Source organism: Sceloporus undulatus, chromosome 4, assembly GCF_019175285.1.
Source record: "Sceloporus undulatus isolate JIND9_A2432 ecotype Alabama chromosome 4, SceUnd_v1.1, whole genome shotgun sequence".
Classification (NCBI taxonomy): Eukaryota; Metazoa; Chordata; class Lepidosauria; order Squamata; family Phrynosomatidae; genus Sceloporus; species Sceloporus undulatus.
Genome location: NC_056525.1, coordinates 200,919,607 through 200,937,419, shown reverse-complemented (window position 1 = coordinate 200,937,419; position 17,813 = coordinate 200,919,607). Strand labels below are relative to the sequence as shown.

Below are 17,813 nucleotides of genomic sequence, written 5' to 3'. Positions count from 1 at the left end.
ACTGGAGTCCATGAAAACCTGTCAAATAAAACTTGTGAGCTATTAATCTGCTTGATTGCTTTGGACCTTCACTGATAAGGGATAATCAGCTCAAGGCCACCATCTGAGATATGCAGTCCAATTGTCTAGTAAGTTTTTGGTCCAACTGCAGACACAGAAATTTTGTCCAGAAATGGTTAATTAATAGCTTGCACAGGTTATTTCAGTTCAGTGAAGTCAGTAGGTGATCCTGCCGAATATAAAAAGTGGCACTTGGACATCTTTTGAATCAGTCTGAGGCTTTCAATAAACCATTGGTTCATACTCGACATCTCTTTATAATTGTCTTAAGATGTTAGCTTTGCTTTTGATCTGGGGAACAGTGGTGGTGCTGTGCTGTAGCTTTTGGTTTTCTCTGGGAAGAAGGAGGAGGTAAGAAGGAGTCTTTTCTTGCATTCTTTGGAAATTTTATTCCTTTAACATCTTATGTTCATTGATTTAACAAAAGAAGCTTAGCTATTTACTAGATAATTTTTTTAAAAAAAAATCAGGTGTACATGTGTTACAGAGGATCAATAGGGATGCCCCCCCTATTATCTAAATATCAAGAAAAATAAATAAATAAATATACACATGGAAGAAACATCTGTGTACAAGCTAATAAATTATGTGAACTGGAAGACTAAAAGCTTGATTTAACGAACATGGCTAGTATCATAGTTTCTTTGAACTCCGCTGGTTATATACACAATGTACGCAGTGTGTTTCTGATTTCTCCTATATTGGCTTCACATTTTTTAATTTAGCTTTTCTCCCTCTTGAAATATATTAGAGTTTTTTTTAAAAAGCTGAAATCAGCCATGTGTACTGCTGATTAAATGACAAGGTGATGTCATACTTAAACATAATTTTCTCTTCAAATCCAGATAAAGAGGAATAAGGAAGGATATAGAAACATTCTGCTGATTAAAGCGTGTACTTATCGTTATGTGTCTAAATGACCCTTGAAAATGACCTCTAGCAATAATCACTGTCTCACCACCTTCTTCATCGACATTACTGTCCATTATTGTTTTCTTGTTTAGTGATTTTTGTTGTTTTTATTAGTAAATGCTTAAAAACACCTATATATTCCAGTGAAATAAGCCAATAAATTGTTTGACTTTAGTATTTTTGCAAATGAGATTAATTATCAATAATATTTTTAATGTTACATAAACTAGGGTGGGGGGGGGGGGAGAGAGTACCTGGCCTCAGGGATCTGCTTATGCTACATCCCTCAAAGAATTGCACCTCCCCTATTTCCCAGCAATTTTCAAGGTTTTTTAATACACACACACACCATCCCTTGCATTCTCTTGGGAGCACAGATAACAATTTATTCATGTTTTTGGGCCTCCATGCTATTTTCCAAAATGGGAAGTAGCTGGAAATCACGTCTGCTTTTGAACAATAGTCCTTCAAGCCTAAAGTAGCTGTGTCTTTGTGTGTGTGTGTGTGTGTGTGTGTGTGTGTGTTTGTGTGTGTGTGTGTATGGAACAGGGTAAAATTAGCTCCTTATATCAATATTTGTTGGCATGGGGGTGGTCTTGTGGCTGCATAAAAGTACTTGAAGATTTGCATGTGAGCCACAGGCTGTACATTCATCATCCATGAAACAAAAGCTTTTTTTGTTTGTTCCTTTCCAAGAATCTCGTTTCTGAGATTCTGCCAGATCCTGAGTGGTATTTTTGTTTTGGTAATTATGCTATTTTGATCATATCTATGGCTATTTCTTCAGACATTTTGTCAGTCCATCTGAGTTGCTCCTAGAGCAGCTATCATCACTGAAACCACAACTGTTTTCTTATCCCAGAAGTGCTGAATCCATGTTACAGGTTGAGTCTCCCGCATCTGGAATTCTAAAATCTGAAATACTTCAAAATCCAAAATTGTCCACATGGGAGGCTGAGATAGTGACACCGTTGTTTTCTGATCATTTAGTGTACACAAATTTTCTTTCATGCACAACATTATGTATAAAATTACCTTTAGGCTATGAGTACAAGGTTTATACAAAATGTAAATGAATGTTATGTTTAGACTCAGGTCCCATCTCCAAGATATATCATTATATGTATGCAAATATTACAAATTCTTAAAAAATCTCAAATCCAAAACACTTCTGGTCCCAAGAATTTCAGATATGGGACTCAACCAGTATTATTGTTCTTGTTGGTCTTTCATATCCTATTTCATCCTCAGCCTTAGGACTCAGTGCAGCTTACAAAATTAAAACAAGTGCAGATAAAATTCCTTATCGTTAAGGCATACAAAGGCTGAAATATGATTAAACTATAAAGGAAATTTAAAACAGCCTCAATAACAAATAAGACAATATGGCACTTGTTAAAAGCTCTCCCGCAACCAGCAGTTAGTTCTATGATACCTGTTGAATAAAAAAAGTATTTGGCTATCACTGGGAGGACAAGATGGAGGGAATCATTCTGGCCTCTTAAGGAGGGAGTTCCATAGCCTGGGAGCAGCCACTGAGAAGGCCCTTTCCAACATTTCCACCAGAAGTACAGGTGAAGATGATGGAATGGAGAGAAGAGCCCTTCCCTCAAATCTCAAGATCTGGGCAGACTCATATGGGAGGATATTGGGCTTCAGATAGCCTGGGCACTCAGAGATTTTAGACAATTCTTAGATGTAAAATATACAGCTTTTCAACATGTCAAACCATAACTTGCATGCCCCTAATTTTGCTGTATTTTCAAACAGCCAACCAGTCAGTTCAAGCTGGCTTGGTTAAGCATCACAACATGGAAACAGGGCACATTCTTCATTGGCTTCTACCTGTGGGAGGCTGTTTTTGCACAGATTCCTATTACAAAATTAGGACTAATAGACTTGATTTCCACACCAATATGTAGACATCAGCTATAGCAGGCATATTGTTCAGAAGTGCAAACAAAACAGAAAAGCTGAAAGTTAAAGCAAACAGATATTGCATCTGCTGTAGTGAATGGTCTACCAAACGTAGATTTGGGCCACCTGCCAAGGTCCCCAGAGGTGGTTTCTTTTATTCAGCTGTTCAGATTTTAACATATATACTGCCATTCTAGCAGACAATAATACTTCACTGTGTTAATTTGGTAATCAAATGTTATATGGGCAAGCATATTTTGCCATGAATTATCACTTCCATTCTAGGATAAACCATAACACCCCCAAAATATAAACAAAGTAAAAAGTGGTATATTTAAAACAGACAGCAAATTTCATTGAATTTGATTTACAGTAGGTGCAATGTATTCTCATTATTGGGGCTATAACAAGATTCTGTATTATGCTAAAGTCATTATTTGTTGGTTATCTACCTCTTCTTGGTGGATTTATTACTCAGAGGAAGGCAATTCCTTCTAGCATTCATGGAAGTGGCAAGTTATAAATAGATGCTTGCTTACATAGCAAACTTGAAGGTCAACCCTTAATTTACAATCTTAATCTACACTGTTTATATATATTGCCTTTTGCAGACATCCAAATGAGCCACCCTTAGAGAATGGGATACTGCCATACCTTGGATGTGCTTTGCAATTTGGAGCCAATCCACTCAAATTCCTCAGGGCAAGAGAAAAGAAACATGGCCCCATTTTCACTTGTCGACTGGCTGGCAAATATGTTCACTTTCTCACGGATCCCTTTTCGTATCATGCAGTCATGCAACATGGAAGACATCTAGACTGGAAGAAGTTTCACTTTGCAACCTCTACAAAGGTAGCTCTTGAGAAAAAAATGTATTCAGTGATTATGATCATTGCCATTAGTTTATTTGTATGTTAATTTTCTATTATAAAACTGTGTTCAAGGTGGCTTGCAGCGACATCCAAAAATCCACATAATATTACATAACAATAATGCAGGCCAAAGAGGCAGGGATCTGGTCTATCAGGCCTCATAGCCAAATGGGCTGATAAAGCTGAATTCCTTTTTACATTTAGTTCAAGGTTAAGAACCAGTGCAGTATAGTGATTTGAGTGTTGGACTAGGATAATGGAAGACCAAACTTCAAAGCTCTGCTCATCCCTGGAAGCCCACTGGGTAACCTTGGACAATGGTGGCATTCAAAATAATTAACAACCCAGTTCTAAATGTTATTATTTTTTGCCCAAATGTATACATGTTAAATAAACATTTTCAATTGTAGTGTGATTCATCATTGCATTAATGTAGATGCTGGCTTTTTTGCAGCAGAGGACTGGGGATGGATCAGAGTTGGGCACTCTTCAAATGACTCTCACCCTCCTTCCCTTCCTCTATTTCTGCCATTCTCCCTCACTTTCCTTCCTTTTTTTCTTTCCTGTTTGCATTTCTTTCCCCAAACAGGGACTGTCTATGAGGAAACAATCGGCTTTCTTTTCTCCTCTTCTGTAGCCTTCCCCAGCTGGATGTGCCATTGTGGCAGAACTAAGGTTGGCTGGGAAAGCTTTTGGCTTGCTGCTGCTGCTGCTGGAAAGGCTAGCTGGGAAGGAATCAAGGCATGTGCCAGTCAGAGGGGCCAGGTCTAGTAAAACATTTCATTTTCTATCAGCACAATAAGTGGTTTGGTGAACCTGACAAATTTTAACAACCAGTTTGGGAAAACTGGTGCAAACTGGCTGAATGACACCACTGATCTTGTGCAAATCATAATCTCTCAGTCTAAGAAGAAATCAGCAGTGAAGCTTGTCTGAATAAATCTTTCCATGAAAATCCTGTGACAGAGTTGTCATAAATTATAGTAGGCTTGAAGACACATATTAGCAAACATTTGCTTCAATTGTTTCTGTGTCTACAAGGAATGCTTGGCTCCACATAGGTAACAGAAATTTACTTTGTGCTGTTAGATGAATGGATACAATTGATAGCACCCACCTAGAAATAGTCAAGTGTTTGCAATATTCTTCAAAAGCTTGTGAGATGCAATGTGCTGTACCTAAATGTATGCACAACCACTCCCTTTTCACAAGGGGATGGGGAAAAAGACTGGATGGATGAATATTGCCATAATGAATACAATTTATGTTCATTATATTTGGTGACAGGCATTTGGACATGGGAGTATTGATCCAAGTGATGGAAACACTACTGAGAATATGCAGCAGACTTTCACTAGAACACTGCAGGGTAATGCCTTAACGTTTCTCAGTGAAGCCATGATGGAAAATTTGCACTATGTCATGGTGGAATCAAGTGAAGCAAAAATGAGCTCCAGTGACTGGGTCACTGATAAGCTTTATGAATTCTGCTGTCGTGTGATGTTTGAATCTGGGTTTTTAACCCTGTTTGGTACAGAGTTTAACTCAAGCTACAGAAAGATTCTTTCTTCTACCCAAGAAAACCAGAGAGCACGTATCCTCAACGCCCTGGAGAACTTCAAGGCATTTGACCAAATCTTCCCAGCTCTTGTAGCAGGTCTACCAATCCATCTATTCAAAAGTGCCCACAGTGCACGAGAGAAGCTAGCTGAAGCTCTGCTCCATGAGAACCTTAAAAAAAGAGAGAACATTTCTGAACTAATTTCCCTACGCATATTCTTGAATGATACTCTCTCCACTTTTAATGACAAAGAAAAAGCAAAGACCCATCTGGCAGTCCTGTGGGCTTCACAAGCTAATACAATACCTGCTACCTTTTGGACCTTGTTCCATCTTCTTAGGTGAGTAGCTACTTTTGTCAGGCTACAAGACTGACATTGTTTATGCTATCCTATTTTCCTTTGTTGTTTCTCTGATAACAATTATACTGGCCTACAGTTTATCAAGTGGAACTTAATATGGTGGACAGGTTTTCACTTGGGAAATGATATATAGTGTCCTGCATTCCTGATTTCCCCCTCCACTTCCCCTAATTTCTGATCAAGATCACAGAACATATGGTTATCAACAGTTTCCAGCCTTAACAGATAAGTGGGACTTGAACTATGTTCAGAAGCAATATGTATCTAAAAACTGCTTCTAGAAAGAAATATGGATTATTGCCTTTGTGGCTTCTTCCTGTATTTGTAATCTGACAGGGCTGCTTGAGAGCTTGGAAAGTTATGTTTCTTTGAACTTACTGAGGCCACAATTCTCTTGGAAATCTGAAAGCAGGGGAAAGGATCTCATTGAAGTTCTTTTTTACATTATGGACATTTTGAATACAACATCCACTCCTATTACCACTTGGGTCACAATACACATAATACATTTTTTCAGTGAAATATTTTCAGCCCCACACAAATTATGTTTACATAGGCCTAGTCTAATAAGTAAATATAAGCTTTTACCCTAGAATACAGAACTGTATACGTGCCTAAATTCATGGACTAAGGGAAGACTTAGAAATGTAGATTAGTCATCCATTCTAAGCTGGTTCCACTTTTTAAAAGACTATTCCTTATAGAAACTAGTTTCACACCCATTTTTTTACTTGTGTTATTTACTCTATACCCTTTATAGGCTATTGTCCTCTTAACATTCAAATATGAATTTAGATCTAAGATCTGTTGGTGTTAAAATATGCAATATTCTGGCTCCCATAGCCTGATCTCCTAAATGCCAGGACAGACTGACTTAAGTAATGTTGTTCCTCTTCAGGGAACAGGATCAGCATTTGCTGGGATGAAGCTGGAGTTTGACAAGTAAGACAGAAGTTGGCTTGAACATAAGAAGGTTGCAAATAGCCAGAGCTCCTGTACAGGTCGTCCATGGTATTGCAACCGTACCTTCATGGCTGGAACCAACTAGTGTCCGTTTTAACTCTTTCCAAAATTGCTTTCCAAGATACTACCATAGTTGGTAAAAGCATGCCTGCAATTTACCCTCATCATGGGACATTTCCATCAGCAGTGACTGATATCTATTTAGTTTATGGACTAGACAATGGCTAATATCCTTCCCCACTGCCATTTCCTTCTCCTTTTATGTCATGACTTGTTAGATAGTAAGCCTGAGGGCAGCGAACTGTCAAATTAACAATCTGTAAACTACTCTGAGAGTATTTGTTTCTGAAGAGCAGGGTATAAATACAAATAATAATAATAATAATAATAATAATAATAATAATAATAATGCAATTTCAATATGTCTTTTTAATTTCAGGAATCCAAAGGCAATGGAAGCAGCTACTGAAGAGGTGAAAAGGGTGTTAGAAAACATTTCTGGAAATATTGGCTCAAATAGGAAACCTATACCCTTGAATCGAAAACAACTAAATGACATGCCTGTATTAGGTACAATTGCTTAACTCATGTTCTAGTAGCAAACTTGCAGCACTTGTCCTTGTGTGTGTACGTACTTTCAAGTCACCTCTCGACTTATGGTGACCCCAGAAATTTCATAGGGTTTTCTGAGGCAAGAAATGCTCAGAGGTGCTTTTACCAGTTTCTTCCTCTGAAATATAGCCTACAGCACCTGTATTCATTGGTGGTCTCCTATCCAAGCATTAGCCAGGGCTGACTCTGCTTAGCTTCCAAGATCAAACAGAATCTGGTGCCTTTAGGTGATTTAGGCCCTAGTGCTTGTCCATACCTGTGATCAATAAAAACAACTGCCAATATTTGGGGATCATTATTTATGATTATCAACAACAATGTTATTAGTATTGGTCACTATTAAATATTTTACACCAGTCAGTTTCTTTTTAGCTGTAATGATATTCCCAAGAAGAACATTAAATTCAAGAGATTTTGTTACCAGTGACCTTCTCTGGTTGTAGTGCATCACATTACTTTCAATTTTGCAATCTCTGCAGTAGCTCACCTTACCTTGTATCTAGGTTAAAGGTGTCTTTTGTTCCCTATCCAGATAGTATTATCAAAGAAGCAATAAGGCTCTCCAGTGCATCCATGACTGTCAGAGTTGCCAAGGAAGATTTCATTTTGCAATTAAGCAGCAGTTCCTACAATATCCGCAAAGATGACATTGTAGCTCTTTATCCCCAGCTGTTGCATTTTGATCCAGAAATCTATTCTGATCCCCTGGTGAGTAATTACAGCTTCAGAGAAAACTGCACACATCAGCAAAACTTGAGACACTGCTTGCAGTAAAGCACTTGACATCAATATTTTTGTCACTCTAGCATGCCAACATGAGATGAATTTGAAGGTAGGTAACATAACCAGATTCAGAGAGGGATTAGCTCAGTATTCAGGTTGTAGAAATGACCAAACACTTGGCACTAATACTTGAATGTCAAATAAGCTATAATTTTGTACAATATTAGGATTAAAGAGACCCCAACACATTTATGTTGCAGTAAGCAAGAATGTGATATACTATGTCCCTCTTACTAAAGGCTGATGTTCCATGACTGTCTTAACAGTTGGATTGCCTTATCCAATGGCTAGGATGTACATGTATGCAGGAGATATCCGGTTATGCTTATGCTTGTTCCCAAGTTCCAAATTGTTCTAAAATTGCCCCTAAAGTAATTTTAAAACTAACCAGAAAAGATTACTTATAATTACACCAAAAATAGTTGCTTACTGGTAATCATGACTGGAGTAGACTTATTGAATCAAATGTTGTATGGTGATTTAGCACTTACATAAGTCCCATTAATTCCATAAGTCTATTTTAGTTGTACCTGTTGAATTAGAATTAGAGTTGGAAGAAGCCCCATAGGCCATTGAGTCCAATTCCCTGTTCAAGGCAGGAAATCCAGGTAGAACATCTCTAGTAGGTAACTGTATAGTCTCTTTTTGAAGATATCAAGAGAAAGGGACTTACCACATCTCTAGCAAATTGGTTCTGTCATTGAACCAAGAAGCTCCTTCCAATGTTCAATTGAACTCTACAAAAAACAAAACACCCACAAAATGACAAATTAAGAAATCTCAAGCTCTCATTTTAATATTATTTAATTGAATGTATTAATTTTATTAAAATCTACTTATCTATTTTAAAAAGGTCAATTTAGAAAAACTTGAGAACACAAATTTGTTGAGGAACTCTTTTTATATATACTGTACCAATTCAGGTATTCAGGAAACTTTAAATGATAATGAGTGTACAAATCATTTTTGGACTTTATTGCAGACATTCAAGTATGACCGTTACCTTAAAGAAGATGGAAAAGAAAAGACAACATTCTACCGCAATGGTCGCAGATTAAAATACTATTATATGCCATTTGGAACGGGACTTGCAAAATGCCCTGGAAGACTGTTTGCAGTTCATGAAATCAAGCAATTTTTGATTTTGTTGCTTTCCTATTTTGAAGTGGAACTCACTGACAAGAATGTGAAATGCCCTTCTTTAGATCAGTCACGGGCAGGACTTGGTATCTTACAACCTACAAATGACATTAATTTCAAGTACAGATTCAAAGTTCTGTGAAGCGTATGGAACAAAATTATTTCTTTGTATCAGCTTCAGAAAGGGTCAAAAAGACCTCCACAATGATTTTGCTCCAAAGAGCTTGGAGAAACTGTCAACATTGCTCAAATGTATAGGAAACATGTGCATTTATATATCTTATTTTAGGACACATTGTGGGAACACTAATAAAAAGACACAGCCCGCTAAGGATGCAATCTTATGCACCTTTACCTAAGACAATGTTACTGGTGGGCCTTCAGTGGAGTTTTTGTCACAACAGGAGACAAGCATGTTGACAAGGGGGTGTAACTGAATATCACTTCTCTTGAGAGGCTGGAGAGAGGTTACTTCATCACACTCTATACAACCCCCTTGCGTCATGCAGCCTTTTACGTATTTGCAAGCAAAGGTTGTAAACAAGCATAGGTTCAGGGGTTAGGATTTGGCACACTTTGACGGATTGTACCACACTATCACTGATCTCTGGAAGAGCATGAAAAGCTGATGCAAATAAGGTTTTTTGCTTCCTTGATGCTTGTTTAGTGGCATTCAGAGTAATTGAACAGCAAACAATCAGTGCTTTGTGAATAAATCCAATTGATCATTCAAGTTTGAAGAGACTCATTTAATCAACAAGACTTATATAAGTGCTGACTTAACAAGTCCTGTTCATTAAATGGGATTGTTCTAGTTGTGATTAACAATTGGATTTACCTCATAATGTTTTGTTTGTTTGTTTGTTTGTTTTTGTCAAATGAGAATGTATGTGTGTGTGTGAAGGGAAATGTAATGTTTTTTGTTGCTGATTTTATATGACATTACTTTCTTCAATAAACTATTTCAATCACTGTTTATAAGTAAATAAGTAAGAAATGCAGCACTTAGTGCACAAAGTGGTGGTGGAGGAAAAATCCTTATCCTCAGTAGATTTCCTTTAGCTCAGGTAATTAATTATCTGTGAGGGTTCTTCTCATCCTCATACACTGTTCAGCATCAGTGTAAGATACCAAGAAAGTTGTTAGCCTGCAACATATGTTTATGAAAGATCTTGAGGAAAGCTCAGAAAACACAGGTTTGGGTTATAAGCAAATTGGTTGGTTGGTTTGGTGAGAAGGGTGGTTTGCTTATCAGTAGACCAAAGTAACCCCATGGGAACAAACACCTCTTCTGCCACTTGACCCTTTTTTTCACTGAAATCCAAAATACGGTGCCAGTTTCCTAATCTCAAAAACTGATCCCAATCTGTGCCATTATTTATATAACCTATAATAACTTCAGTTGACAAAGCTTTTGCCCAAATTAACCTTCATGCTCTAGGGCAGGACATTTTATTTTCCAAGTCATGTTTTGTTGTTGAATCCACACAGTAGCCGTTGGAGTAGAAATTCTACAATCTTGTCACCTGCACAACTATAAAAAATGTCACAAGATTTCAGCCATATATCATGTACCCACTTTCCCCCAACAAGCAAAAACAAACAATCAAACAAAAAACACATGGACAAAAGAAAGTCCCAGCAAAAATTGATAATGAGGTACTTTTTTGTCCCAAGAATGTAATGCATTTGGTAAAAATTATAATAATAAAAAATCTTGTGATTTGGAAAATCATGGCTTGGTGAGTCAAAATGATGCACTCTGGTTGTCAGCAGGTTACAGAAATCAACCTTTTTTCTACTGTGGGTTGGAGAGGGATTCATTTGGGTCAGGAAATATCCCATAATATAAGAACCCCATGTTTTATTTGTTTTAAAACTTAATTTTGCTTTACTTTAGTTCACCCTGTATTTTCTGGTTCTAGTTGTTCTGGGGACTCACTTGATTCTGCACATAACGTATGGCATCTGTATATCCTTCAGGCCCAGTGTAATGGTTTGAGTGTTGAACTAGGACTCTGGGAGACCAGGGTCTGAATCCCCGTTCAACCATGGAATCCCACTAGGAGACAATATGCAAGTTAAACTCCCTCAGTCTAAGAGGAAGGCAGTGGCAAACCTCCTCTGAACAAATGTTGCCAAGAAAACCATGTGATAGATTCACCTTAGAGATGCAATAAATCAGAAATGACTTGAAGAAGCCCAACCAAAATTTTTTTTTACTCTTGATAACATTAGAATTTTCATAAAATACTCTATTACTGGCTTTAAAAAATCATAGTGCAGGAAATTAAAGAACAATAGGTTCACAACAAGGAAACTTCCAGTGGCTAACTCAGATAATAATTTGAAGAATAACAGAGTTGTTATTATGGCTGTTTATTTATGTGTCACATTTTCTGCAAACCTGGGACTCATTATCACCCGTTTATTAATAGCATTAGACAGCTAGAAGGTGGCTAACAATAGCTGAAATGGTAGAAACATTTTTCATGTCCTTTCTTTTGTTCTCAGCTGCTTTTGAAAAAGGATCACCTCTATCTTCTTTAGACTTCCCCCCTTACTCGCAATATCTAATAAAATAGTTGTGGGAAACATAGGAAGGGGGCCTGGTAGGGTAGCTTGCACCCTAGCTACCTGACATTAAAAAAGTGCAAGTAGGATTTGTATCAAAATGCTGCAGTGCAGAATAGTCCTATTCCGAACTCTAACCAATCAGCCATGAACCATATTATTTTAAATACCGATAGGTGTTTTGGACATGTGTGTGTATAGTTGGGAGCACAAGCCATATGCCTTGGCTTGTGCTAAAGTACCCCCGGACTTCAGCACAGTAAACATGATACCTGATAATCACCCTAGAATCTACTCATCTAGTCTGACAACTTGGAACAGATTCTTTGCCATTTTGTTCTATGTTATCAAGTGGTCTTTATCAAATGCAAACACTCCTTAGACAGGACTACAAGTAAACATTTAAGAGGTCTAGAAAGCTGGGACTCAATTTTTCCTCTATAGTGAAATGAGGCTTCTAAACCATCTTTTCAGGAAACATATCCCAGCAGAAGACACACAATAAGTTTAAAGAGAGCAGGAAACAGTACAGCAGAGGGATTATTGTAGTTATTGAAGGAGAGAGAGAAGTGATTAAGAAACAGAACTTAAAAATATATATGAAGAGAAAATGTTTTTGCTTCTGCCTTCATCAGTTGTCAAAGAGCTGAATCTCTCTCTCTCCCTCCCTCTTTAACACTATAACTATATATAGTTATATAGTTATCTGTTTGTCTATCTTTCCTTTGCCCTCCTGTTCAAATTGTGGTTAGAAAATCAACGTTAACTTGGAATTGCAGGAATTTATACACATGGAGAACAATGACTGCAGAAAGACTAGCCCTGCATTTCACCATCTGAACTAGCTGCGGAGGGGGAGTCAGAAATGGTATTTTATTGCTCCTCTTGAAGTCTCCCGTAATTTTCTTCAGCTAGAAGGCCAAGTTGTATAAGGCCATACAACTTTCCTAGGTCTGGCTTACTAGCTTGCTGCATCAGGTGTACTGTATGCTGCTATCCTGCTACTGGGGTTGAAGTAAGATTCAACTGCCAGTCCAGTCAGCATATGTACATGGGTTGATATTGGGGGATGCCATGGACTAGGGAGGCCATCTTGTCCTTTACGTGATGCAACCCTAAGGGCATACAAAATCTTTAGCATTCTCGGGGGGGAAAAACTATGGGTTGTTTTCCTCCTATATATAATCTTGTTTATGGTCCCTCAATATCTACTCCTCAAGGATATAATTCTTAAATTAGAACACATTTCATAAGATTCAGTACCTATTTTGGAACATAATAATAGTAAATTTTTGATATTAAAGAGTTTTGTTCCAGCCCAGATAAAGGGCTTTCTCAGATGGGCCAAATGCCTCAGGAAACTGGTGTATTTGTTTCTGCAGTTCTTGTTTTTTAAAATTTCAAATGACCTTTCTGATGTCCAGGTCTACAGTATTTTCTGGCAATTCTTAGAACTACTTGTAACTTTTTATTCCCACCATTGCAGGGGGCAGGTGGAGTCCTTTTTTAATTCTGCAATATACTGAAACAACAAACAAAAAAGTTTCCCTCTGTTCCTCCTGTCTTTCTTTTAGACATTTTATTTGTTGTTGTGTGCCTTTAAGTTGTTTCTGACTTATGGCTACCCTAAAGCGAACCTATCATGGGGTTTTCTTTGCAAGTTTCTTCACAGGGGGTTTGCCATTGCCATCTTCTGAGTTGGAGACTTATACCACACCATTTTAAAAAAAGGAGAACATTTCCCCTTGAAATCATAGGATCACTTCAAGAAAACGTGTCCCTTTTTGAAGCATCCTCAGAAAAGCTCTATTGTAGATCCAAGAAATCACTAAAAACATCCCTCCCCAAAAGAATGGAACAAGCAGACATGGAAGTGGGGTGGGGCAGAAAAACCTGGCAAAATACATGGAACTGTGTTGTAAGAACTCACATTTCTTTCAACCAATCTGGAAGAACACAAAGACCACACAAAACCATATGCAACCAGTGACTTAAGAGAAAATGGGACCATACCTGTTGCCATGTGTCTTTAAACACCTATTCAATCCTGCACAAAGAAGTATACATGAAACTGACCTACAAATAGATGTATTTATTTTCTTGATAGATCTCGCTCAATCAATTGGTAGACACATAGACATAGAAATAGATGATATAGCCCTTGGCTTAGAGATCATGGGGAAGCTGTACTAAAGCCAACTGCACTGCTGGAGGCTTAGACATGATGGAACAAACTTGGAATTCTACAGGAGTAGGCAACAAGAGGGGTAAAATGTTATGAGATGATAAAGATGAGACCATAAGAGGTTACTGTAAGCATATACCCTTTCAAGAGAAAGAGCGACACAGAGACACATGAAGCACCAAAGGTCTCGTAGATTTCTGTGGGTTTTTCGGGCTATGTGGTCGCATTCTGGAAGAATTTATTCCTGACGTTTCACCTGCAGCTATGGCTGGCTTCTTCCAGCCATCGGGAATAAATCCTTCCAGAATGTTTGGAATAAATTTTTCCAGAATGTGGCCACATAGCCCAAAAAAACCCCACATAAAACTATGGAAGCTGGCCGTAAAAGCATTCTTCTTCACATTGAAGGTCTCACTTTCAAACTAAGGGACTGTGCTTCTGAGGCTATTGAGATCCTTTCAGATCCCTTTAATCCATTGTGTGGACAACATTTTGGGCTGCAACTTCCATGAACCTGAGAGATGGCAGAGATGGCAGAAAAGGGGTGACTGATATTTGAATGGGAAGGGGGGATTTCTGAGAGGAAGAAGCGAAAGAAAAACAAAACAGTGATGATATCAAAGGCATCTAAATTCAAAGAGCAAGAAGAGGGATTGTGGTGTTGTCACAAACTCTTCTTCAAGGCCAGACCAGACATTTTGCTGCCTGAGGCAGAGCACCAAATGGCACTTCACATTCACCAAAGTCAATGTAATGTACATTGTATCTAAAGCCAATCATTATTATAGCACATGGAGCAGAAAAATTTTCAAGCATCTCTTCTCCTTCCCAAAAGTAAAAAATGCACAATGACCAAAACTCTGGTGCCTGAACAACTACCTAACTTTGCCTAGGTGTGCTCATTTTGCTTACTACTTCTTGGCCTCAGATATTCTTCCCAACTGAGTTAATTTCTCCTACATGAGTTCGTTTTTATCAAAGGAGATAAGTTATGAGTGGTAAAGCCCTGTTTGCTCTTTTCACCTCCACCTACCCCTGTTTCTATGGGGAACACAAACATCTGGCTCCATGTCACAGGTAGTTTGAGCTTCAGGCAACCTGACAGAAATACGTGTCTTTTACAATACACCAGATAAGGCTCATTGGAGCTCTGTGGTTATTTGATAAGCATGTATCATAATGCATTTAGCCTTGAGCATACAGCCTTGAACAGTACTTTCAAGGACCTTCAGTAGTATTCTAATATCTTTAATCACCAATACAGTAAACTGCACCATCAATTTCCTTGAACCTTTGAACAACTGTGATTTTTCCATTAAATAATGCTCTCAAATATTACAGTGCAAAATACATTATATTAAGTAATATTGTATAGTCCTTGATTATGATTATTGTGCTAGCTGTACACACAGTAGCTGCATGACTGATAGAGCTGATTCATGGCAAGGTTTAACGCTCATTCGCTAGGATTAAAACCCCAAAACATTGCTTTGGATAAATTGTGAAATGTTTTCTGTCTGCAATGGGGATTCAATTGCACAATGTCCAAAATCTAAAAGAATGTTTATATATACAAATCAAGGTGTTCTACACAAACACCTATAGAGATTAAGAAGTGTACCAAAGTCCTCCACAAACTACCCACCTCCATCTTTAGAGACATCCCTTAGTGCATCATGTTTGCTTATGCCACAAAGCAGTGTACCTGATTAGTAATCAATGCAATCAAAGCAGTGAATACTGACTCAAAAACCTTTTAAAAGAGTATATTTATAGAGCACTAACCATTGTGGCTCCTTGTGAATCCAATTAGACACATAACTGGAATGCCCTATGTCTTATTCTGTTTTGAAAAGTAGTATACTATGTCACAGAAGACACAAAGAAGAGCTTTATCAGCTTTTCCATCACCACAGTTTTGTTGATGCTGATGATCACAGAACCACATCCTTGCTGTTTGCTCCAGTTGAGAAAAATTTCATACAGCAATTTCAGATGGGTCTGGGAAGGAGGTGATTTTCCTCTGGAAAATGGTAGGGGAGAAAAAGTGAAGCCACAGTTCATTAATCAGTGTGGAAGAAACAATATGAAATGCTGGTGTGGTCCCAGTTTGGATAGGGCATTGCCTCTCCCTGTTTTGCAAGAAAGACATTGGAAATTTCCATAACTCCTGTATTATATTTAATTTTACCACGGATGGGCAAACAATCAAAGGTTATGGAGACTGAACTGGCCCACCAGGAGTCCTCAGTAGGCTGCACCCCTCCAGAAATACAACCGTTTTTTTTTTGCCCCCACATCCCTTTTTTTCCACATTTCTGCCCCCCCCCCAGCTGTTTTTATCCCAGAACAGGGAGTTACAAAGAAGTCTAGTTCTTTTCCTGTTTGTTTAAGATTCTTCTGGGCCTAAAATGGTTTGAGGGGACAAGAACATGGTGAAAATGCCCCTTATATTTTGCCCAGCCCTGACTTTGATCCTGTGTAGGTCACTGTTTTGTTTTGTTTTTTGTCAATAGTTTTTTTTTTGTCCAGGCAACATTTTTTTTTATTAAGCAAACAATATAAACACATACAACATTTATACAACAACTCGCATTACATATGACAAATAACAATTCAATGCCCTCACCCCCCCATAACCAACATCCATCATTCTCATAATCATACCTTCCTTCTTCCTTCCATGCCTTCAATCATTCGACAAATTAAAAAGACTTCCAAAGCAAACCCAAACCGTTTCATTTTCTTACTGTTTCCTTTCTACTTTTCCTTCTTTATTTATTTTAAATATCTGTAATTTCCAATTATCTATTTGACGCAATAACTTGTATATCCATAATGCCCAATAGCTTAATTGTGATATTTACCTAAACTGTCTTTTCTTATTTTATTTTATTTTCCTTTAAGGAGATTAATATATCAATTTAACTGGATATACATAATCAGTTCTCTTTCAAGAAGCCCTTGTCAATTTTGTTTTGGATATTTGGCCATTTCTCAGAAATATAATCAATAATTCTTCCCCAATCTTCTTTTTCTATATTGCATTCCTTCCTTCCCTGATCTGAGTGATATCGAGTGTTTCCTCTGTCTTCCAATTTTTTTGATGCCAAATCCGTTTCCATCAAATCCAATAGTTTTAAAACCCATTCTTCCATACCGATTTCCTTACTAACTTTCCAGTATCTGGTATATACTAATCGTGCTGCAGTCAACATATAGAAAATTATTCTTCCATGTTTCCTTTCGGTTTCATCGGGTATCATATTTAACAAAAGGATTTCTGGTTTGAGACTTAAGTTTAACTTGCCAATTTCCTGTATTCCATTTCTAATCATTATCCAAAATCTCTTAGCTTCTTCACACTCCCACCACATGTGAAAGAAGGTTCCCTTTTCATTTTTACATTTCCAACACCGATTTGATCCATTTCCATATATTCTTACCAATTTATCTGGTGACAAATGCCATCTATAAATAATTTTATAATAGTTTTCTCTAATATCTTGACAAGTAGAATACTTAAGTCTTACCTTCCAAGATTTTTCCCACTGTGACAAGTCCAAAGCTTTTTTACAGTCTACTGCCCATTTTATCATATTATCTTTTATGGTTTCCTTTTCTAACCAGTATTCTAACAATTTCTTATATATAGCTGATAAAGCACCCGATTTTTTTCCCCTTTAACATAATTTTCTCTAATTCCGTTATATTCCCTGTAAATCCTAGGGTTTTTTTTATCTTCTCTGAATTTGGATTTGATTTGATGATATAGAAACCAGTTACAGTTATGGCCCTCCTCCCTTAATAGTTCCAAAGGTTTTAAAACAAAATCATCCTTTTTCTTAACTAGTATATCTTCATATGTCATCC

General features: G+C 37.5%; 1 protein-coding gene across 1 annotated transcript; it reads left to right on the top strand.

The window, feature by feature from the left end:
• The first annotated feature begins 249 nt into the window (after positions 1 to 249).
• Positions 250 to 10,157, top strand: LOC121927812 (cytochrome P450 7A1). The gene is made up of 6 exons (XM_042461724.1): positions 250 to 411; positions 3,501 to 3,741; positions 5,049 to 5,662; positions 7,086 to 7,216; positions 7,791 to 7,966; positions 9,024 to 10,157. The coding sequence occupies exons 1-6, from the start codon at positions 332 to 334 to the stop codon at positions 9,321 to 9,323; spliced, it is 1,542 nt and encodes a 513-aa protein (XP_042317658.1). The 5' UTR covers positions 250 to 331; the 3' UTR covers positions 9,324 to 10,157.
• The last annotated feature ends 7,656 nt before the right edge of the window (positions 10,158 to 17,813 follow it).

Excerpts from the sequence above, each read along its gene's own strand:
- LOC121927812 (XM_042461724.1), top strand. The coding sequence starts at position 332 with ATGTTAGCTTTGCTTTTGATCTGGGGAACAGTGGTGGTGCTGTGCTGT. Across the intron at positions 5,663-7,085 it reads ACCTTGTTCCATCTTCTTAG|GAATCCAAAGGCAATGGAAG; the intron begins GTGAGTAGCTAC and ends TTTTAATTTCAG. Across the intron at positions 7,217-7,790 it reads AAATGACATGCCTGTATTAG|ATAGTATTATCAAAGAAGCA; the intron begins GTACAATTGCTT and ends TTCCCTATCCAG.